This window comes from Orbicella franksi, chromosome 8 (assembly GCF_964199315.1).
Source record: "Orbicella franksi chromosome 8, jaOrbFran1.1, whole genome shotgun sequence".
Taxonomy (NCBI): Eukaryota; Metazoa; Cnidaria; class Anthozoa; order Scleractinia; family Merulinidae; genus Orbicella; species Orbicella franksi.
Genome location: NC_138152.1, coordinates 14,838,033 through 14,861,971, shown reverse-complemented (window position 1 = coordinate 14,861,971; position 23,939 = coordinate 14,838,033). Strand labels below are relative to the sequence as shown.

The window sequence follows — 23,939 nt, the reverse complement described above, 5'->3', positions numbered from 1 at the left end:
TTCAAAGTAATCGATCGGTCTTTGGTTTGCACCTGTTTCTTCTTGTTCATGTCGCTAAATGTCATGGAATTTCCTGATTTGAGGAGTCTTGAGGAGTCTCCATCCATCATTTAAACTTTGCATAACATCTATCACCAACCGCGTGTGCTGTTTTCAGGTCTGTAGCAGTCTCTCTGGGGGCTTCCTTTGCAGTTGAAATGCTAACCAGTTCTTGGCTCTCAGAAAAAGAATTAACCCAGCCTTGGATGAGGTCAACTATGGACAAAACTGCCAGCTCATCTTTCTTTATTTTTGATGACTGAAGCTCTGTATGCTGTGTTTCCGAGTTGGATCCTTGTACCATGTTTCTTAGCTGCCCAAGAAATGCACTTTGGTATTCTGCTGTGAGGTAGTAGCGCTGAACAGTTACAGGTTTTAAGCTAAAGCGTGTGGTTCCACCAGGATTCTGGGTATCCTTGTTCACTGTGACCTCAGTTGTCTGGTCAACTGGAATCCTCCCAAAGGGATTGCTGCTGGCTAACTGAACGGAAAAACTGCCTTCCTTGAATGCCTTCTGTACCTCAGGATTTTTGTCACTGAGATTTGTCATCTGAGCAAAGTAAGGAGTCAGGTATCGTGAATAGTTCACCTTGTCATAGGCGAAACACCAAGGGATCATCATTCGTATGGAATGGAGATGTAAATCCCAGTCACCTTCACGAGATGCCCGCAACAGGCCAAGAACTATTTCCTCTACCATGTCCGTGACATATGACATCCAGAATGCTGAAAGTTCACCGTTATTTCGACGAGGATGATTCAGGAACTCTCTCCACATAGTCATCACTTGAGGCGGGACTGGGCATTGAAGCAGCTGGTCTAAGCTCTCTTCCTTCAAATTATTAGCCAGTGTATCCACCTGCTCAAGAAAAGACGCTACTGTGATGCGATGATTGGGATCGCTGTTCTCAAGCCTTCTCGTGAACTCAGCCCATGCTAACCTCATCAGTGCTTCATACAGGTACTTTCATGCAGGCCACGGTTGTAATGCTTTCCATCATTGACACCACTTATGGAGCCCTCAGCAACTATCTGTGATTCAATGAAGATGTCCGTCAAACCGCTATCTCCAAATCGTTTCCCCAGGATAGCCAATGCAACGCAAATCGTTTGAAATGTTCCAATTCGCAAAACAATGTTGGAAAACTGTCTTGCTTCCATGCAATTTCCGCTGCTTTTGCGTGAAGTGCTTGATCCATGACAACGACAATTGATGATAGATCAAGTTTCTTCCTGATTTCCTCTGGCTGGTTAAGGATCTCAAACACTGTTGTTAATGCTGTTGCTGGAGTATTTATTGTCGGGAGATACTCTTCGACATGTGGTGTTACTTGAACTCGATCTCTTGTTTGGATGTTAAATTCGGTCCAACTAGGCACCTTTTGGACTTCTGAATTGACTTGCCTAGCAAGGATCCACAGCATGTTTTTCTGCTTTGAATTTCTCGCAGCTTTGTTGGTTTCACCAGCATAGTCATCCTTGGTTTTGAGAGGATGTGGTCCCACACGAGGGCCAGCGACATAAACGTGAAGTTGGGGTTGATGTTCTCTATTTCCTTTTGTCAATGCGTGGTAGGTCTTTCGGCGGTGGGTGAGGACCGAAGACTCTAGCCTCTACAGTGATTCCGTTGACACGGTGGGATGTTCCTTTCCCTGACAAGGTCTCCTCAATTCTGTCTATGTTGTCCCAGGCGAGGTTTGTGAAGCCGTGTGGCTTAATGGAGACGGGAAGTGAAATCTATTATTTACTCTGAAACAATAGCGTAAATGATATCAACGATTTTGTACAAGTTATAGATGCACTAGTAAATTAGCACTCAGTAATAGATCGAGTATTTTCAAACTTTAGATCCCACTGAAAGGCTAATTTCTATAAGAGTTTAAAAAAGATTTAATGCGAGCTGTTTTTTTTTCTTATAATACGAAGTACAATTTAAGTTCCAAATAGATAAAAGGTGAATTATCAGAAAAAAAACCGAGAAGCGGAGTTTTTTGCATAAAGGAGAGCAAGTTTTAAAATATACTAGAGTTTTTATGAAGAAGGTTAAACATATTTCCAGCTATTGATTGCCACGACAGAAATGGACTGTTTTTCCTTGTTTGTTAGTACTCTATAGATTATGTTTTACTGAACATCTCATGTTGTGCCTCAGCTCTGTCGTCTTTGTCATGCTATTTTGCAATCGAAACAAAGTTTTTACAACTGATTTATTCAAAACTAAGAGTACACAAAACTAAAATGTTTATAAAATTTATATTTTGTGGAATAATTAAGTGACTGATAGATATCTGGTAGTTTAAGCACTTACCGTAACGAAGTTGGCCTTTTCAAAATGGCGGATACATCAAGCAACAGAGTTCTCAGACATGGCATAAATCAACATACCGCTGACCAAATTTGCAGGCTCGCGTATTACACAAAATGTTCCCAAACACATTATGTAGATTCTTAAAAGTATAATTATGTCTCCACACTTACATATCTTCGCTAAGAAGGGCGAAACAGCTGTCCACTGTTGCGATCCTACTTTATCGGTTCTTGTCATGTTGGTGTCTCGAAACGTTTTTCACGTAGTATCAGCCTTGCAGTCTATTGCTTGTCTTCATACATTTTTTTTTTTTGGCTGATCAGATCTCTTGTAGATCCTACGTTGGCAGCGTTTATCGTATGCGGTCGCTTGCAGTTTATGGTTTCTCATTTATGTATTTTCGGACCGTAGGTCTTTTTAGATCCGATACGCTGCGTTTTTTAAGCATGGTACTGGCCATGTGGTTGAATGTTTAAATGTATAGGCTGGCCTTGTCCAGCCACATTTATTCTTTTGCTTTTCGAGACACCAATCTTGACACTTTGTCTCCTTGCGCCCCGAAACATGTGATGTGGCAACGCGTGTTTCGGGGCGCAAGTGAGTTCAAAGTACGGAACTTGATATAGTGCACGGGTCGTATGCGTATCGTATGCGGTCCCTTGCAGTTTATGGTTTCTCATATAAGCATTTGTAGCTGCATATAATTGAACGTTAACTATGGGCCAAATGTGTTATGCCTTGGGAAGGGGGTGCAAATAAATGCAGTCAGCACGGAGGAACTACCATCGATCCAGTGCTATTATGGATTTTCCAAGTCTACAATAGCAGGGCCTTTCAAAAAACACCATGAAAGTTATTCACCCTGAATGATACCGGCAGCCTAAATTTGGCTGCCTGACTCACGGACTAATATCTTCCAGTCCCGCAGTATTTATAACATAACCGGCAAAGTTGTGTGATCAATCAAGAAGCGTTACGACCAATATACTGATATGTAAATAGGTCGCAACTGTACCGTCTGCCAACCAACACTTCTGTCTCTTTCGATTTAGATAAAAGTCGAAGATTAATCCTGTAGAATTACATGATAACAAAATGTTAGATTCACTGAGTTTTTCGAAGGTTTGGGAATCAGCAGTGCGACAAAAATTCTGTGCAATAGTGTCGAAAATATGACCGCGTAACATTATTTGCGGACCGCCTAGGGAGCACATCCTTTTCGCTTATCCGACGAATTCTACTGCAAACTTTGAGAAAGATTTACATTGGTTATTTGGAGTTTCGACTTAAAACGTGTGACAATTTGAAATCGGTAACTGTATGAAATGTTTCCTTCCGCCTTGCTTCCCGCAGCTTCAAAAATATAAGTCCAAACAATTCTACGGTCGCGATTTTCAATCAATCGAAGCCACTGTTTTGGAAGTCATCAAGTCTCGAAAACTGTAACACTTACGTCGCTCTTATAAACATGAAGCATTCCAGAAAGTAAAACACAAACTGGGTTTAATAGAACAACCATACCTTGATAAAATACATTCTCGCTAAGGACAAATGTAAAGAGGCTATAAACACGCGTGGGAATCTTGTTTTTAGGTGACGAAATTACCATCCAAAGCAGTCCTTGAGCTTTCTTTCCTGCCTTTCGTTTGCCTGCTCCTCCACTTTGTATCTAGCTTTCCATCCCCAAAATGCAAGCAGCTTATCCGCAAAGAAGTCTTCCCCGTCGTTTGAAATATTGCAAATTGCTCACAAAGCTCTAAGTAGGGAGTTTACAGTTGTCGAACGTGCTCGATCGAAGTTTATTTAGGAGTCTTCCGAATCGAAACTTAACTCCGACTCTAGTGACGAAAAAGAAATGTTTCTGAAACAAACTTGGACGTTTTAGTCACAGAATATATTGGAACGATTAGTTTTGTTTTCCATTTTCTCGAGCAAATACAGAGAGCTGTGGTTCCTGCGTAGACGCGTTCAGCAACCGCCGCCCCAGACTCCCTAAAACGCGGTCGCGCAACACTTCAAGCACGACCTTGAAAGGGCATAGAAAATCGAGGTTTTAACCAAATATTCACTTTTTTTTCGCTTAAATGCTTCGAATAACAAGTGAATTCATTTTAGCGGGAAAAAAAAAATGGGGTTAGGTGCACTTTAATAATGTGAACTAGGCCATAAGGAAAATATATTTTGTTATTTTCCTTTGTCGTTATATTCCTGTCGTTATGTTGCTATTAAGTCAAAATGTTAGGATGTTCACACTGCAATCATAACGGCATAGCGTCCTTTTTATGTCGTTAATTCGCCACTTGGACGCCCAAAACGAATTGAAACCACAAGAAACGATCAAAGACAACATAGGTGAGTTCCAAGGAGAACTTTACTTTTTTAACACTTAAAAGCGACAGCAGTATTTTTCACACGATCTCTTACACAGCTGAGGTCATGATTAATTGTTACCCGTGGTATATTAAAGCCGAACCTCCTCTGTTGACGCTATTTCATTAAGTGATAATTAAGCTCGTGTATACTAAGCTTGGCTTACCTGTGTACCATACAGGTAGCTTTTTATATGGTCCGTTCTTTACAATGAATAGAGTTATATCCTAATTACATGTCATTTGATTCTTTCTTTATGACTAAATCAGTTTTGCGACTGATATCTATCAGGAATAGCGATTAAAGTTTGATAACAGTTGGTTTTGTTACAAGATTTTAAAGTAACCTTTTATGGCCATTTTAAATTAATGGCGGCAACAGTTTCTTTCTGCTATATGAAGGACGTTTAATACCTATTACCATACGAGCGGCAAGTTCCAACCATCATGACCGAAAAAACTGAGTGCAAATGAATTGCCCCTGTGGGAGGCCGGCGGCATTTGAATAATTCGTTTTGTGAAGATAGTCAAATCCAGAGGCTACAGTACAAGCCAATGGAAAGAAAGTAAACGGTCGATTATGCAATCTCTTTTGCCTTAAGCCCGTTTCAAATGAGGACGAAAGTTTACAAGATTACTACAGATGAATACTGTACAACAACTGAGAAGCATTTGTCTACTGCGATAACTGTATTTACAGGTGCATGTTCCGGCTTCCTGGGTAGTAATGAAACGTAAACTGAGTTAAGTTCCCGGCCTACCCTAGGTTAATTTTTCAGGTCCAGCCCTAAATGGTATGACATAGATTTCTCTTCTAATGATATGCAGCCTAAAAAAGGCGTAAAGACTCAGTAGTCTTGATGTAAATTTGTTCATGTTTGGCTTTGCTAGGTGGAGCTATCAAATGCGGGACTCACCTTTATAGAACGTAGCCCAAACGAAAAATGAGTCACCTCCTGACGTACGTTTACTGAAGTGTTGAGCTCCGGCCTATAGAGGATGAGATATATTTTTGGCAAGAATATACAAAACAAGAAACCGTAAGCACTCAACAGTGTTGTAACACAGTCTACAACTGTCACATACCATCCATCCATAGAGAACTTTACTGGATAGTAAGCTAAGAGAGAAGTCAAAAACATGTACATGGAAAATGCTATTCTTTTAGCCTCACTAAAGTTTTCTGGTACGTTCCTCACCTTAAACGAACAAAAAGCACAAAGTAGCATTTTAATTAAGATGTAGGAACATGTCAGAGAGAACAGACTTTTTCCAGCTGCCGTGCTGTATGCCTTGCAGTGAATTAAAGTATATTGCTGTGGATAGATTTGTTCCATAGTGAAAGGTGGATCGATATGTAAGCAAGTTAGCAACAAAATCAGGAGAAACGCTTGCAGAGTTGCTACAATGACTGCTTGCATTCTATTAGTGAGAGAGGTTATTGTATAACCACATAAAAGTGGAACTTGAAAAGCACTGGAAATACGCAGGACTTTTACCAGTAAGAGGGAAAGACAGAGGTTGTAAGTTATGTAACGCCATGGGTAAACGATCTTGCAAATTGTATCCGTAGGTTGAAACAAATTTATAAACGCCAGCGACAACATCAAAATAATGATGGTTAGGAGAGCAAGGCTCATTTCCCTGTTACATGCTTTGACAATGGGAGTGTTCCAGAATCTGCAGGTAACAGCAAAGAAAAAGAGTGTGGTAAACATACCCAGTGCAACAAATGCGAGAACTGTAATTCCTCCTGTACTAGAATAATAGAAATTGGCCAAAGGTAAATCTACGCACGCTGTCCTATCCTCGTTGGAACGTTTCCCACGTGGGCATTCAATACAGGTTTGTGCTCCAGGAACTGGGTTTATTGTACCTCGTGGACACAGGATGCACTGCCAGCAGCAAGGTGAAGTTGTGGATTTTCTCGTTCCCGCCGAGCATTGTTCTAGGCAGTCAGACTTTGGAAACCGTCCTCTCTGGCTGTTCCAACGAATGTTCCCACCCAACTGCAAGCCCTGTCTCTCGTTCCATTTTCCAACTATAACTTTTTTTAGTCTCGTGGTGTCATTTTCTTTGACCATTTGAAAATTGACAATGTCATAAGCTGTAGATTGCCGATCGCCAAACTCATCAAAGACTATGTTTCCCGTTAGCCCATTAAAATTAACTCTGGACAGTAGATTTTGCATGTTATTCAGTTTGAGATAAGGCTTCCTCTGACCATCATAATTCATTCTGCTGGTATCTTGAGTTGAAATATTCAAAGCGTGAGCTACGGAATATACAGCATCAATGACATATGGAACATGTGAGCTGTACACATAATTCACAATATGCTGTACGCATAAATGTTTTTGGCGATCTTCGTGCTGCGTAGGGTTGTCCTTACCAGCTGAGCAACTGTTAACCAGCCTCGAAATGTCATTCCACCATTCCGGAAGGTCTCTCTTGTTTGCCTCATATAACAGCATAGCTTTCATGTATTCCTTAAATCCTGCGTCTTGAAAGTTGCGAGGCTGGATTGCAATTGAACCGTGTAGGTGCGAAACGTCAGAAGAGAGCAAACCAGTTGCATTTAAATCGAATGCTGCGCCGCTTAGAATCCAAACTCGCCCGGACAGGTTTTGTGCCCTCACTTCTTTTAAAAAGTTCCTTCTAATGGAGCCGTACATCCACAGGGCAATAACTCTGATGTTTTCGTGTCGAATGAGCTTACTAACAATATTTTTTATGTTTGTGTTCTGCGTATTATGTGGTATGAATTCTGTCAGAGCTACACAGAATGAACCGTTTTTGTTTTCGGCTTCCCTGATGACTGACCATATTCCATGTCGTCCATACGAATCATCGACTCCAATAGCTGCTACATAGGTCCAATTGAAGTGATCAATGATATCAGCCACAGCTTTTGCTAAATAGGTATCTGCAGCTATTGTTCGATACAAATGCTTGTATGCATGAGAACTTAGTTCTGCACTTGTCGATGTCCCGCTTATGGCTGTAACATTAAGCATTTGAAGAATTCCTCCGATAAAAATGGCTGTACTCGAGAGGGTTGGACCGATTAAAGCCACGATGGATTCTTGTCCAAGGTTGCTCAGGGTTGTGTTCACAAAACAATTATATCTTAACAGTTCATAGGTGATTCGCGTTGATTTTGTGATGCTTTCGCAGTAATCCCGTATGTGATATCCAAGAGAAATGTTTGGAAGTAAATTTGAATCGCTGTTTATGTTATCAATGGCGAAGATCATCGCCTGAGCGTTTGTCACCTCCTGGGTGATCTCCCCACATTTATCCTCCGATGTTCCTTCCAATTGGTGAATACTAAAAAGGCCACCCAACATGATATCTCCTTGTCTGTATGGGGCTCTGACAACGGCATAGCACAAGAAACCAATAACTGCGAAGCACCACGAATGAGGTTTTGTGCGAACCATGTTGAGTTGTGTATTCCTTTTTGAAAATGATTCTAAGATCAAAGTGTTTAGCTCCTTGAATTTGCTGGCGTAGAATTATCTTTGAAGTGTTCCTGTTAAACAGGTGAGCGAGGTCTGTCAAAACAATGGTTTCCTTGAATTTACTGGCGTAGAATTAACTTTGGAGTGTTCCTGTTAAATAAGCGAGCGAGGTCTGTTAAAACAATGGTTTCCTTAAGCTTAAGGCGCTTACGACACGGTGATTTCAAAGAGGAGCCGGGTTTTGTCTGTGATATTATATTTTGACTATCTTGCCAACAAGGGAAGTCAAACAATTGCGGACGTCTTTAAACAGCATTGTCATTGTGCAGCTTACTTGGCGGGGAAGTGTATTAAGTATTGTTCGTTAGAATACCTAACTGACATATTTACGGTAATTGAATATTGAATACGGCGAATGATAGTCATTTGCTCACTCCTTGATGCTTGTCGCGGGTGAAAGAAAGCGTTATAGTGGAACTCTTTTGATTTTAAGGAAAACGACCACTTTTTTAAGTTTAAAAGACATGTTTCGACAGAACTTCTGTCATCTTCAGTTGAATGAATGATTACAAAGCAAGTTGAATTCAACTTGCTTTGTAATCATTCATTCAACTGAAGATGACAGAAGTTCTGTCGAAACATGTCTTTTAAACTTAAAAAAGTGGTCGTTTTCCTTAAAATCTTTACATGTCTGCTGCTCTCTAGACCTTTTGGAACTCTTTTGGCTTTGAATTTTTAACTGATTGGCCCCTTTTTCACTTGTAAGGTTAACGTGAAGTGCCGCAGTGGAAGAAAATAAAAACAGGGTAAACGGATGAAAAAACGAAAGTTTAAATTGCGTTCTTATCAGTTCTTGCGCTCAAAAATATATTTAAAAAAATGAAAACTTTGTCCGTGTAACGCAAGTTTTCTGTGGGCAGGTCTACCTCGCTGCTTGACTTGGCTGGTATTATTTTCTAACTCTGGTTAGGTAATATTAATGGCAACTTAAAGTTGACTATCTTTTTTTTTATATGAACTTTTCAATAATCTTTGATTTTTGGTGACGTTTTGAAAACGGATGTTAGACATTTAATTTACATTTGAAAGGAAAGTCTATCTAAAGGGATGTTATTAGCTTGGTTATTACGTGCGTTAAAACTGAAATCGTTTTATTATGATATTTGAGCAAAATGAAGGAGTTCCATCTGTACCTCAGCAGCAAGCCTATTATGGTGTTAAAACAAGCTTTAAAAACGTCAGACTCATATTGTATTCGTTGCAAGATGTCTGTCGTTCCCATGTTTAATGTATAAATAATTAAAAAATAATAATAATAATAATAATAATAATAATAATAATCGAAAATTCAGAAGCTACGCAGAACGTGCCTGAATCTCGGAGAACTTTAATTATAAATGACGAGTAAATGAGGCCATCAAAGTGATGGCGACATACCCTTGTTTCATTAACGACCGCATGGAGAGCAAGACTCAGATAAACGTGGAGCCTACGTTCTTTATTTAAAAATAAACATCACCTCCCCCGCCAAAAAAGAATACAAAATACAAATAAAATGGTCTTGGCTTCTCGGAAGGGGATGTTGGATTCGTAGCTCAAGAAATTCGACACTTTCGAAAGAAAATAAGGCCAAAAATGAGATTAGTTATCTTGCTTGTTTTTATTTTTGTATGCGCGATATTGACTTATTTTTCCTATTGCTACAACTCTGGAATAAAATATTTGCTTTTTTTTAAAAATGTTTAAAACATTAACTCACTGGCTACCTCATTTCACACCCGGGGAATATATTTTGTACATATTTTCACTTACCAGTATTTATATATCTAAAACTTCTTTTGATATCAGATATTCGCGGCTAGAAATGTTGGAAGGCATGAGCAACAAGTAATAGAAATCTCGGTCGGAGAGTTGCAATTAATATTTGAGCTGGTTTAAAATAACAACTGGTGAGCTAGCACGGTCGGGCAAATATTCCGAAACGTGATGGTGCACTTTACTTGTGGAAAGGGACTGTTGCAAACAGGCCAGTATTGCGGAAGTTTATCTCTGAAGTTTGTCAGTGGTGTGGAGATAAACAACAACTACAACAGCAGGTGAAATAACAAGGAAAAGTGAACTAAACGTCATGAAAAGAGAAGGCTGTACGAGAAGAGGGTGTAAACTTTGAACTCATGGCTGTTATCTACCAGAAATTATTTATCTATGAATTGTTTGTTAATTGTACATCGTTTTCCAGACAACTCATCTTGTATTTTTTACCTTACCAGTGTCGAATCTCAGACCGTAGTATGTCTTACTTCTTAACATGTTCGTATTCGCAATACACTCTCTTTTTTATAAGAATATTGTTGTTGTTTTTAGTCCTAGGCTGAATATTCTTATATTTCTTCCGATTATAGGCTGAGAATATTCTTGTGAATATTCTTAGATTATAGGAATACAAGTGGACTATGCCGACACAACGTCAGATTATCTGTCTTATTATGACTATGATGGCGTTGAAGTAAGTTTGGAGCCAGACTGCAGGCAATAAAGCCTGATAAGACATACATAACATCTTGCAGAAATGTTCTTAGCTTCGAAGATACAGCTAGCGCTGCTGTTTCATTGTTTTTTTTGTTGTTGTTGTTGTTTTTTGTTTGTTTGTTTGTTTGTTTGTTTTTTGGCTGGTTTTGCCGTTTATGTATTTTCAAATCTTTAATACACGAAATTTACATTATTTTCTAAATCTCATCCTCAGGTTTATTCTTAAAATTTCACAAATTTCCGCCTCGATATTCTTATAAAGTGTATTATTATTGAAAGGGCGCATTGGCTTCCTTTCGCTGTTGTAAGAATATATGGCTGCTTTGAGAAATGTCGTTCTTAAAATGATGAAATCGTTTGTTCGCTCGCTCCCTACTTTCTTTCCAATAGGAGCTACTTTGCGCATTCGCACGCCTTGGTATTCATCAATTTTTAACACCTTTTGTAAAAAGTGCTCTTAACGTGAGTTTTACACGAAGCGAATAAAAAAATTCTTATTGTTTGTTGCAAGATATTGCATCTAAAATTTATATAAGCAGCTTGTAACAGCAGTCATGACAGTCATGACTAGGCAATCGCATTTGGTATCAGAGCTGGCTTGAAATAATAATTTGCGAAATGAGCGGACTCAAATTAGCCTAGATTGTAGTCTTTGAACTGGTCTTTCAACATTGTTTTTTTTTTTTTAACTTTTATATTACTTTGTTTCACATTATTCAAAACACGTCGTTTTAGGAGGATGCCCCATTCTGCTAGCAACTAATCGTGGGTTTTGATAGCGCAAAATGAAAGCTAAAAATGATAGAATAGATTGTCTTCCTTTTCTGTTACCGACGACAATTATTACGTCCATTTTTTTAAGTGGATTATACCTTGTGTGCCTAATATTCACTTTTGGTAAAAGATTGATCTGTCACGTAGACACTGGTTCATGTTTTCATACTTGATAAGACTGGTCGATAACTTTTAAAAAAGCTTAAAGCCCTGGCCAAACGGAGTCGCAAGTAGACGCAAGTAGCCACACGTTGAACTTGGGTAGAAACTTGCGTTGAGTGGCCAAACGGACTCGTAAGTTTCCTCGCAAGTACACGCAGGTCGCCACAAAAACTCATTTCAAGGCAGACATAAGCTGTGTTTCATTGGCTAATAATAAGTTAATGGACGTCACTCAACTTGCGTTGACCTGGGTTGGGTGGCCAAACGGTGAAAAACTTCCATCGACGTACGTGCAATTTGATCTCGACCAAAGTGAGCGCAAGTCATCGCAAGTCAACGCAAGTGCACGCAAGGCCTGGCCAAACGGAGTCGCAAGTAGACGCAAGTTGAGAACTTGCGACTCCGTTTGGCCAGGGCTTAGGCAACAGAAGTGCCATTAGTATAGCAGACTGCTAGCAGTTTGGTTTTCTCTCGAAATTCGTCAGCGATTATGAGGCGAGATGCTTTTGCCTAAAGGGGAATAGGTCAAAAGAAAAATCAGTGGCGAAGGATCGGCACAAACGAGAAGTCTGAATACAACGAGGAGCGTGTGCTTGATAAGAGGTCAGGGGCATGAGGTGGACACGTGAGAGACATGACTAGTACCATTGATACACTGTCTTTTACAGATGCACACAACAGTGGCCTTACTTAGGAAATGAAAGGTTCGTTGTGATATCTAAAGGGGTGATTGTTTTCAACTGGGAATCCCTGATGGACTTTGAGATCAGGAATTGGTGGCATGTTACCCATGTTACTGGGATTTACCTATGAGCGTGACAAGAGGTTCATAGTGTTACATGTCTCTGAAATAAAGTGTTACAATGCAGAATGTGTGTGCCTGTCTTTGAGATATTGTCTCTCAGGTCTCATTAACATCAGTTTATGGATGCCATAAACTTAAACTAATAGAAAAGACCGGCTGCCCGCAGTCGAGTAGTATAGCGCCTTTTGTTAGAAAATGTTCCCAACAAGAGTCGCTTATTATCAACGTGTGTTAATTGGCGTAACTTGCTTATGCTTACGCTTATACACGCGTGCCTTTAAAGTGCCACTAACCCCCAAATTTTTTTTTCCATTCATAAAATCTACTAGTTTCCCTGACTACTTCCGCGAAAAAATTATCTCGATTGATAAAATCCCCGTGTTTCTACAGGCGTTTAAACACGTAATTTCTATTTTCACGACCGCGCAAAGTGGGATCTAGGTCGGGCTTCTAGTGACGTCACTTCGGGAACCCGGCTAAAACACTCAAGAGACTTTGGACTGAGCTTTTAGGGCAGTCAAAACATTTTCGGGTCATTTGTGATTCATATTTTATCAAAACTGTACGAGAACTTTGAGTGAAAGAACTGTATCATCTAGCATTACAATTCGGAGTCTAGCTACGATTTAGACGGCTGCGAAGTGCATATTTTTTTTTCCATTTCGAAGTTCGTGTCGCCAGTCGAGATCGCCACGTTGTATAGTTATATTTAGGCGGGGATCGACAATTTGCCGGTCCATTTGGGTTATAAAGGTACAAAAAATGACTGAAGAGTTAGCTTACAGCTCTTAAAGAGTTATAAAGATGTCAAAGAACACGAAGAGTTGGTAATTTGACTTTACGGAACGTGCAAATTTCAGTGTCAAAGCACTTTTACATTCAAATATTAATTTCCCCCGAAATGCAAGTTAAAATGCGATGCAGTCGTACTCTACTCTTGCCTACTTCTCCAGATCAATGATTGAAAATAGTTTTAACATAAGAGATAACCAGAGATGTCGGCAAACAATATTCGAAGGTGAGGTAACTTTCCGCTTCGTTATTGTCGACCGACCGTAGTATATGCATATTCAATTACTGTGTACGAACACAAGCTACGCAAATTTGCATATTCCGTACCAGTGAAATCATGGAAAATCCGTCGACAAGATCTTGAAAAGAGGTTCAGTATACTTTCAGTTGAATGAATACATTTCTACTTCACTGTTATTTTGAATGAAATGTCCATTTTACGCACGCTAATAACCTGGGAGTCCTCGACTTATTAGTTTGCGTTTCGGTTGACTGACAAGCGCATTCTTCTTCCAGCACAACAACTTCCGTCGGTAGCTATAGAGTCGAATCTTAATCGTTTGTTTCGCCTTCCTCGTATATTTATAAATGCCTGGTCCATTCTAAGTTTGTAATTTAGATGTATTTCGTTCCTCAAAGACGAAGCTCAAAAAGCAAAACAATTCTGTGTTCTGAATGGCCATTGAGAAACAAGGCCAGATTACAGGCGACCTCCGGCGTGCGTGTGTTTTTATTAAAATCCACAAATACGTAGCTAGTTCACCAGTTCGAAGCTTCAACAATCTTCTTCGCGTCGTTGTAAAACGTAGGTTTCGTTTATTATTCGTTTAGACAAGTCTTTATTTCAAAACGCGATGCGTTTAATTTACCGTGTAATTTCGTCACCTACAGTTTCGTCTGGGACTCGGAGGATCGTTTGCGCTCAGAATAGTCAGATGGCTTCCAGCTTATCCCAAATTCCTGTCTTATGCAGTACCTTGACAATTTCAAGCTTTCCACTAGAGATAGGGAAGAATATACAGGCGATGAAAATCTCTAGGTTTTTACAGTAGCGGCGAACCCGAGATCGAAGAAATCCTCAATGGCTCCCCGGCTTTAGCTTCGCACAGATGAGCCCACTTCTTTGGTCTTTTTCTCGTTTCTGGTAGTGTTTCATCGAGATAGAGGTATTAAATGAAGAGGAATACTCTATTCTACGCATCCTGTATCCCTGCAGCCTCTAAGAACATATCTTCCTTGCATTCTGCAACGATTTTGACACACACTATCGCATGTTCGCATACATTCTTCTCAGAAACAAAATTTCGTTATTCCCGAAGTGACGTCAAAGCCAACTCGTCCCATTGTCCGCTATTCCTCGATCGTGAACATGGAAAGGGGCAGATTTACAAACTTTAAAAATTCATAGAAAATGAACGAAAATAGCTACAACGATAATTTTTTCGCAGTGGTGATCAGAAAGAGGAAATTTATATTAGCGAAAAAAAACTTTTGGGGTTAGTGGCACTTTAAGCCTTTAAGGGGAGGTTAGTGGAACTCAGTGCTCAGATCAATGCATAGAGTATACACGGTGGTGAGAAGATATTAATTTTATGTTCGAGTGGCAAGAAGAATCTTGTTCTTGCCACGAGAACACAAAATTCATATCTTCGAGGTAACGTGTGATGTTCTTTTTATTATATAGACATACTGAGGACGGCGTTTTTGACGATTTTCCGAAGACTTCGGACAACTTTCCTCAGATTTCCGAAGATTCTCAAAAACCTCTCCGAAGGTCATACGAACGTTGCCGAGCATTTTCCGAAATTTTCCGATGATTACCGTAGATTGCCCGAAGACTTTCGAGGAAGATCCGAAGATGTTTCGATCGTTAACAACGAATTTAAGTACACTTTAAGAGACAAACTTAATATCAGTGAAATTTCACTAGTGTGGACATGTAAAATACGCCACTCGAGTCCCGGATGTGGTTTGGTATAAATTTTATGAGTGTTATATTTTCCAGTAAAACGCTCGTGTCTATATAATAATTAGCTCTTATTAACCGAGCTGCAGGTCTGTATGGGAGAATCTTGACCGAGGTCGTGAGTACAGACCTCACTGCGTTCGGTCTGTACACACGGCCGAGGTCAAGATTCTCCCATACAGACCGACTTAGCTCGGCTAATAAGATGTTTATTATATGGCAAAGAAGAAAACTTTAATTCGTTTAATGTAACTGGTTTGCTGACAGTTTGCTTGCGAACGGCCATGAGCTTAACTTAAACCTGCCGAAATTTGCTCGTCCTCATTACTTTTTTTTTGTCATCGAGCTTTTTGGCACTTCCATGAGAAGAAAATAAAAGAAATGGTGTACATTTTTGTATTTTAGTTTGCTACTTTTTCAACGCAAAATGAAACCGGTCTAGCTAGATGCCGGTCTAGATGGGAAAATCTAGACCGCGGTCGACATCGATTTCAGCCAATCAAATTCGTGAATTCGATAGTTCCCAGTCTTTGTGAGACACAGCCATATAATAAATATGGGTTATTGACCAAGCTTGTTTGGTCAAGATGGCTGGATATTGGCTAAGTTATTTTTTTTTGGCGTGTTTATGGAGCGAGAACTGAGTATGTGGCTTTCGGGAAAATCTTTGCTGCGGGACATAGTGGGTAGTCCCGAGCGAGCAAGATAGCGACATCTCTGTCGCTCGGGTAGCCAATCACAGCGCAGAATTTGGTTCATCTTGTTCTATCACGGAGCTAGTCAACTGCTGATTAGCGCTGGCACCGATAAGTCGTGCTCTGATTCTTATATTGCGAAGACTTCTTTATTTTATTTTATTTTTTATTTATTTTTTTTTCTGTGTTTTCCTCAGAAACGAAATGGTATTGTTTCGGCTTCAGAGTTGAACTAGATGTACTTTGAATAATACTATGCAATTACAGTGCAGTGCCTAATTTGCAATGTAAACATGTGTTAGCCAGTCAAACAAACTGGTGACTACACGTTCAGATATCGCTAAAACGATTGTCACGAACACAGGAAGAGGTAAAATGTATCACAAATTGAGTGTTTTGACGACTGAAGCTGATTTAGGCAAGTTTGAATTTACGTAGTCTCCAACCCAATCCGGTCGCGTGTGTTATGTGGTAGGGCGAGCTATTTCAACTGTTGTCTCGTACGAAAATAGACAATACCGTTTAAATCCTTGTTTATCGGTAGTATAGTGCAAAAAAAAAAAAAAAAAAAAAAAAAAAAAAACCTGCAAAAAGGAGATCTACGTAAAATTCGAGTGTTTTCGAATTTTCAAACACCTTTATCGTTTCCGAAAGAAAACGTGATTTATTTCAGTTGTTGGTGTATCAAACAAAGCTATCATTCCGGCTTAAAGTACTGCACAATTCGCGTGTAGCTGTTTAAAATACCACTTCGAATTCTAGACAATAGAGCGCAAAAAGTAATGCGAGCCTTGGATAAGATATCATTTATTCGGGTCTTTGTTTCTGGCCTACCGCTGGAGATTTTTACCTTTTTGCCGCCAGTTGATACTTAGCTGTATCGTCACCTCTCCTTGATTTCTAACATGGATGGAGGAGAGGGTCGAAAATTGAACAATGGTGCATCAACCCAAATCAATTTCTCATTGGATGCTACCTGATTCGTCGCAGGGATTTTTGTCTCGAATTGTAGTAACTAATACGTTTTAAATGTATATGTATAGTTCTAACATAGAGCAATCGAAACAAGCTTTCCTCCGTTTGCGATATATGCGTTTATGTGCAATCTTACTGGATAGAACTACTGATCAAATACGACATTCACATGCACAAAACTAAACCCAAATAACTAATTATCTCCATAAATACGATGATATAGGTTTTAAACGAGAATATGTTGCAAAGAAACTCGTAAGCACTCAGTGGTCTCGAGATAAATGTGTTTGTGTTCGTCCTTACTGGAAGGAACTATGACTGAATTGCGGGATTCACACGGATGGAACGTGGCCCAAACGAGAATTGAGTTACTTCCAGACGTAGGCTTACTGAAGTGTTGAGCTCTGGCCTATAGAGGATAATATATATTTTTGGCAAGAATATACAACAAAGAAAACCGTAGGCACTCAACAGTGTTGTAACACAGTCGACAACTGTCACATACATTGCACTCATTGAGAACTCTACCGGATGATATGTTAGCAAAGAAATAAAAAATATGTACATGGAAAATGCTATTCTTTTAGCCTCACCGAAGTTTTCTGGAACGTTCCTAATCTTGAAGGAACAGAATGCGGAAAGCAATATTTGCAAGAAAATATAGGAACAATTAAGGAAGTACAAGCTCTTTCCAAATGACATGCTGTACGCCTTGCATTGAATGAAAGCATAATGTTCAGGATAGATGTATTCTACAACGACTGGTGGATCCAAAAGCGACCAAGGTAGCAAAACAATCAGCAGGAACACTTGCAGTGTCGTTACAATTACTGCTTCCATTCTAGTAGTGAAGGAGATTTTTGTTAAACTGGCTACTATTGGAACTTCAAAAGCCCTGGAAATGCGAAGGACTTTTACCAGTAGAAATGAAAGACACAGGTTGTAAGTTATGTAACGCCAAGGATAAATAATCATGCAAATTGTACCTGTTGGTTCAAACAGATTCATAAGGGCCAACGACAACATCAAGAGAATGATTGCCAGGAGAGCAAGGCTCAGTTTCCTGTTGCTTGCTCTTACAATGGGGGTGTTCCAGAATCTACAGATAACAGCAAATGAAGTGATTGTAACAACGATACCCAATGCGCCAAATACTAGAACAGCGATTCCTCCTGGACTAGAGTAATTCAGATTGGCTAAAGGTAAATCTACGCACGCTGTCCTAGCCTCATTGGAACGTTTCCCTCTTGGGCATTCAGTACAGGTTTGTGCTCCAGAAACTGGGTTGATTGTACCCCGAGGACAGGGGATGCACTGCCAGCAGCAAGGCGAAGTAGTAGACTTTCTTGTTCCAGCAGAGCATTGTTCCAGGCATTCGGATTTTGGAAACTCTCCCGTCTGGCTGTTCCAACGAATGCTTTCGTCTAAATGTAACCGCTCTGATGCGTCCCAGTATCCGACTTTAACTTGTTTTAGTCCCGTAGCATCAGTTTCTTCCACTTGTTGAAAATTGACAATATCGTAAGACGCAGATTGCCTATCGCCAAACTTATCAAACAATATGTTCCCCGTTAGTCCAGTGAAGTTGACTCTGGAAAGTAGCCTTTGCAAGTCATTCAGTTTCAGGTAGGGCTTCCTTTGACCATTATCCATTCTGCTGGTATCTTGCGTTGCAATATTCAAAGCATGAGCTACGGAATATACAGCATCAATGACATACGGAACGTATGAGCTGTACACATTATTAACAATATTCTGTACACATAATTCTTTTCGGCGGTCCTCGTGCCTAGTTGCAGTGCCCGTAAGGGCTGAACAGTTCTTATCCAGTGCCCTTATGTCGCCCCACCATTCCGGAAGGTCCTGCCTATTTGCCTTGTTAAGGAGCAACGTTTTCATATAATCTTTAAACCCCGCGTCTTGGAAATTGTGAGGTTGGAATGCCAGTGACCCATGAAGCGGCGACAAGTCAGAAGGAAGGAACCCGTTCGCATTTAATGTGGATGTTATGTCACTTAGAATCCAAACTCGCCGGGAGAGGTTTTGTCTCCTGACTTCCCTAAAGAATTTTCTCAGAGTGCCGCCATTAATCCACAGGTTAATAACTCTGATGTTTTCGTGTCGTCTTAGCTTTTTAACAACATCCTTCATGTTTGTAGTCTGCGTATTATGTGATATGAATTCTGTCAGCGCTACGCAGAATGAGCCGTTTTTATTTTCGGCTTCTTTGATGACTGACCATACTCCATTTCGTCCATACGAATCATCGACTCCGACAGCAGCTATATAGGTCCAGTTGAAATGGTGTATGATATCAGCCACAGCTTTTGATAAATAAGTATCCGAAGGCACTGAGCGATGCAAATGTTTATAAGTGTATGAGCTTAGTTCAGGACTTGTTGTTGTCCCGCTTATAGCTGTAACATTAAGCATTTGAAGAATTCCACCAAGAACAAGAGCTGTACTTGAAAAGGTTGGGCCGATTAGTGCCATGATAGAGCTTTTTCCAATGTTTCTCTGTGTGGTGTTTTTATAGCACATACATGTATCTTTAAACAGTTCATAGGTGATTTGGGTTGCTTGTGTAATGCTTTCGCAGTAATCGCGTATGTCGTAACCTAGAGAAAGGTTTGGAAGTAGGGTTGAATCGTTGTTGATCTTATCAATGGCGAAGATCATCGCTTGTGCATGTGCCACTTCCAAGGAGATCTCTCCACATTTATCCTCTGATGTGCCCTGCAAGTGGCGAATACTAAAAAGGCCACCCAACATGACGTCTCCCTGTCTATACGTGGCTTGCACAACAACGTGACACCAGAAACCAAGAAACGCGAAGCAGTCCAATGAACGGATCGTACGAACCATTTTGCTTTGTACTTTCGTTATTGAAAATGAGCTGAATATCAGAGTGTTAAGCTCGTTACATGTACTTGTGTAGAGGTTGCTACGACTGTCTGAGCGCTAAGGCGATGATCTTTCGAAATTTACATAGCCTTTAGCTCGAACGATTTTGATGACGAGTAGGCTTTTCCTTATGATGTTTGGTGTCAGTGTGTTCTCTAATTACTGCGAGATGTCAACCATCTATGCGAAAAAAGATGATGAAAGTAAAACATTGTCGCACAAAATTTGAACAACTTCCTTTCTTAGCAGCCAAGTTGTCAATATTGTAGTGTGTTTGATATTGATTATTACCATATTGACAGCATTTGTTTGTTTACCTGCTGATGTTTGCTGCAGGTGATAAAAAAGCTTATTTGCACAGTGCTTCCTGTTGAAATCTGGCTTGGCTCCTGTTTCACGTGGAAAGAAAGAGTAGAAAAGTTAGACTACGTGTAGTCTTTCCGTTATTTCTGTGGATTTTAATCGAGTGGTCGAGTCAGCGAGAGCGCACGAAAATCACCTGGTACAAAAAGATATGACGCAAGGGTTGAGAAAATTTGAGCTTTTGAATTTGTGCATAATTCTGATGGGCTCATTCTAGGAAATCTGTCAACAGATTTCCGGCTCAGTCTCGGAAATCTGGCAACAAGCTTGCATCCATTAGCTGCCAAGAATTGAATACTTAAAACCAAGACAAATCGAAGTCCAAAAGCCACTTATTGAGATTATTCCTACCAGCTATGGCAAAATCTTTGGTTCCCAATTAGCTTTTGGTTTGCTAGCAATGTCATTGAATTACAATGTTCTTGTCATTTCGCCACTAAAAAAAACAATTAAAGAACAAGTTACGGAGATGATGGAGCTTAACATTTTGCCTGTTCACCTGAGTCGCAACAAGAAAATACATCTGAGAGAAATTTCGCACCGAATTTGTTAGGATCATTCCAGGAAACAAAAGAAAAAAAAAGGCTGTCAAAGTGTGAGTGTCAAAGCAGTTTAGTGACATGAATAGCTCTTAATTTACGGGAAAAAAAAAGGAGCATTTCGCTTCAAACAAATTCGCAAGCGGTGTTGTTTAAATTTTAGCGATGTTGCCGAAAAATAATCGCATCAACAACAACTGAGAGAAAGTTATTTTCAAGTTTCCTAGTACACTTTTTTTTGTGTCTTTTTTTGGGGTGATAGAATGGAGTGCACCGTCAAGAGGATAACCACATTGGTCTGGATTGGGCCTCAGTTTCAAACGGGACAACATGATCATTTAGAAAATCAATGAAAACATTCATTCAGGAGTGGAACTTTTCATGTGCAGAATCTGATACATACATTACGTATACGTACAATATTTTACATATTTTTTATGTATATATGCATGTACATGTAACATTTTAACGCAAAGCTTTTGTGTCGAATTAGCAATAAAGTTCGATCCTATTTGGTTCGACGTTTGAATCGACCTTCTCAAACTCGTTAATAATTCATCAAGTTAAAACACAGAAGGAAGTTTGGATACCCGGTCTGAATTGGCATAGATTTTGACGATTTTACTTCTCCGTTTACTCCTTAGTTTTTGTTTCGATGGAGAAGATATATCAAACACTCGAGATAGTGTTTCATCGGCTAACCAAACACCTAGAATTTCGTCAAAAATACTCCACTACGTGTCGTATTTTCAACTCTCTTCTCGGTGTTTGGATATCCCGATGAAACACTGTCTCTTGTGTTTGATATATTACGCTTTGTAAGTTTCTTCTCTTCAGGACGATCATCTCTCCGTAAAACGGTATGGCATGAAGCGCATTACCTCCTGTGCGTTTGCTGTGTTGCTACATCCTACTACAACGCACCTGGCTAGCATTTTTTTCGAACTACTTTCCCAGCCTTTCCCCATCGAAGCAAATAAATATGCGAATTACAGAATCATCGTGTGTTCTGGATTTTACGTCACATCCGGCCCTCGACCTATGCCCCAAAAACTCGGTCGTGAACTAAAATGGCAGCATTTTGACCTACTTTGACGAGCCACAAGTTTTAAGGGTTGGGTGCACTTTAATTATCTTAATTTACTTAAATCATTATCACAAGTCGGTTCGGCACATGTATAGTTCGATGAACCGGCCTAACTAAACTCACAGGTATCAGTGCGATTCAATAATGTGTCCCATCGAGGTTTATAACACTAACTGGCTACCTCCACCCATTTACAGTTGGCCCTAGGGGAAGAGTTAGAAAGTGATCGGTACTTGATTACCATTGAGGAGAGGCTGAGCCCGTCATCTGACCACACCCATGAGGTCACTTTTAAGGCACAGGAAAAGGAAGTGGAACACTTTGCGGAACCTCTATACCGATCAGGGAAGAGGAAAAGACGGGTATGCATTCTGATTTTGTGTTTTGTTACTGTCCATATGGTGTTTCTTCAGTCGGTATTCATTAAGTTTCAAGGTAACTTTGATCTATTTAAAGTTCGTGATCTTGATCTAAACTAACCAACGTGCTCTCACCACGTTTAATGCTATCAGTCCCTGGTTGGTTGTCGCAATTTCCTTAATTAGAATAAGATGTGGAGCCTCACGGGACTTAAGTTCGCTTCACAGTGTGTCATTGTAACTCGCGATGAGAACGGTCACATATGTAACCTGCGCTCATACCCTCCCTCCCTACAGTGCATATTTAGTCTGATCGCTGGTTATCACAGATGCTTCTGACATTCCAGTAAAACTCAAATATTTAGATTAAATGCCTTGGACACCTATGCGTAAAGCCTCGTTATATTAGCATTCTCTCAAACACAGAATGGTTTTAATTGCATTTACTAAACAGTAAATAGAGACATGTTCGTGATTATTTTAACTTTACGATAATAAGCCCAAATTACCAAGGATTACCATTTAAAAATGCATTTCCTGATATTAATTTACTTAATTAATTTATGCAGGTACTAAGTACCTGCATGCATTTAAAAATGCATTTCCTGCTATTAATTTGTTAACTCGCATCACACATTTACCTTTGAATTATATATTCTGTTCTCGTCTTTCCAGTGTTTCCAGTCACCAACATTAAATCAGAAGAAACCCATGGTAACTGGATTCACAGACCCTGAGGCCAAGAAGGTATCAGCAGTGGCTCATTGTAGTTTAAGCTTTGTTGAAATCTTTCCCACTAATCTTTTTATAGACCATTTTCGTATTCTCAGTATTAGACTGGGTTTAGCTTGCAACTGAGGCTAATGCCGGGAGTCTTTTCAAATGCAAGTGACGTTAATCTCTTTTTAATGGTATTCCCCCGCGGGAGCCTCCATTGCAAGCTAGTTCCAGTCTAATACCGAGAATATGAAAATGGTATAGTTAGAGATCTTAGTCTTTCCTTTGCCGAAGTACGTCGTACAGTTTTCACAACATATTGCTTTGGTACATCCACTCATTTAATACTCGGCACTGACTGTACCGTAGTTTTCAAATAGCTGGGTTGAGCCCTATTTATTTTGTTGTCGTATGACGTATACCTACAGTACCTCCGAGGTAACTGTTGAGGTACATACATGTTTAAGGCTCACACAAAGATATGTAGTTCTATACAAAATCCTTTTTCTTATACTGAATTATATGTCATTTTCAATTGGCATATTATAATGGCGTCAAATGCTAGTGGTACATTTATGGGAGAGGCTATCGGGGCTTTAGGCTACCGGGGCTTGCCCCCCATACGGACGTACTTACACACGTACTTTTTCAATCTGTGTCCGCGCTATTTTTGTTTTTTGTTTTTCGAAAATGTGTTTTAAACACAGCAGCTGATATGAACCTTCCCTTTAACGAGACTTACACACGTACTTTTTCAATCTGTGTCCGCGCTATTTTTTTTTGTTTTTCGAAAATGTGTTTTAAACACAGCAGCTGATATGAACCTTCCCTTTAACGAGACTTACACACGTACTTTTTCAATCTGTGTCCGCGCTATTTTTTTTTTTGTTTTTCGAAAATGTGTTTTAAACACAGCAGCTGATATGAACCTTCCCTTTAACGAGACTGTTAGACTGACTCGAGAAAGTCCTAATAGCTTTTAAAGAAAAGATGTTTATTACGATTAAATCACTAACGTCATCAGGCCAATTCAAATGCGGATACTGTATGCAGCGCCTTTTGCTCACAACATTGTAACATTTCTTTCTTTTC

General features: G+C 39.8%; 4 protein-coding genes and 1 pseudogene across 7 annotated transcripts in view; 2 read left to right on the top strand and 3 right to left on the bottom strand.

Moving 5' to 3' along the window:
* Positions 1-2,977, bottom strand: part of LOC145494748 (uncharacterized) — a 5,681-nt pseudogene extending 2,704 nt beyond the window's left edge.
* The window catches only part of LOC145494710 (extracellular calcium-sensing receptor-like), an 81,712-nt gene extending 61,780 nt beyond the window's left edge, over positions 1-19,932 (bottom strand). The window contains exon 1 of the mRNA XM_081474273.1: positions 13,458-19,932. Coding sequence (XP_081330399.1) covers positions 17,191-19,743 — 2,553 coding nt within the window. The 5' untranslated portion in view covers positions 19,744-19,932 and the 3' untranslated portion in view covers positions 13,458-17,190. The remainder of the gene's footprint in view (positions 1-13,457) is intronic.
* The window catches only part of LOC145494756 (2-aminomuconic semialdehyde dehydrogenase-like), a 119,503-nt gene that overhangs the window by 33,061 nt on the left and 62,503 nt on the right, over positions 1-23,939 (top strand). The gene's annotated exons all lie outside the window — the stretch shown is intronic.
* Positions 1-23,939, top strand: part of LOC145494684 (5'-3' DNA helicase ZGRF1-like) — a 71,507-nt gene that overhangs the window by 17,461 nt on the left and 30,107 nt on the right. For all 3 annotated transcript variants that reach the window (XM_081474234.1, XM_081474233.1, XM_081474232.1), the window contains exons 5-6: positions 21,969-22,133; positions 22,806-22,877. In XM_081474234.1, the coding sequence (XP_081330360.1) occupies positions 21,969-22,133; positions 22,806-22,877 (237 nt within the window). The remainder of the gene's footprint in view (positions 1-21,968; positions 22,134-22,805; positions 22,878-23,939) is intronic.
* On the bottom strand, positions 4,998-9,106 carry LOC145495001 (extracellular calcium-sensing receptor-like). 2 transcript variants are annotated; one of them, XM_081474573.1, is made up of 2 exons: positions 5,670-9,106; positions 4,998-5,305 (listed from the first exon to the last, which is right to left on the bottom strand). In XM_081474573.1, exons 1-2 carry the CDS (start codon positions 8,157-8,159, stop codon positions 5,162-5,164), a joined length of 2,634 nt encoding a protein of 877 aa, XP_081330699.1. In that variant the 5' UTR covers positions 8,160-9,106; the 3' UTR covers positions 4,998-5,161. The 2 variants fall into 2 exon arrangements, with proteins under 2 accessions (XP_081330699.1, XP_081330700.1); XM_081474574.1 differs by having other exon boundaries at positions 5,220-9,106.

Coding starts and splice junctions, on each gene's coding strand:
- LOC145495001 (XM_081474573.1), bottom strand. CDS start 8,159: ATGGTTCGCACAAAACCTCATTCGTGGTGCTTCGCAGTTATTGGTTTC. Junction 5,306..5,669: donor CAGTAAACGTACGTCAGGAG/GTGACTCATTTT, acceptor TTAAGGCAAAAG/AGATTGCATAATCGACCGTT.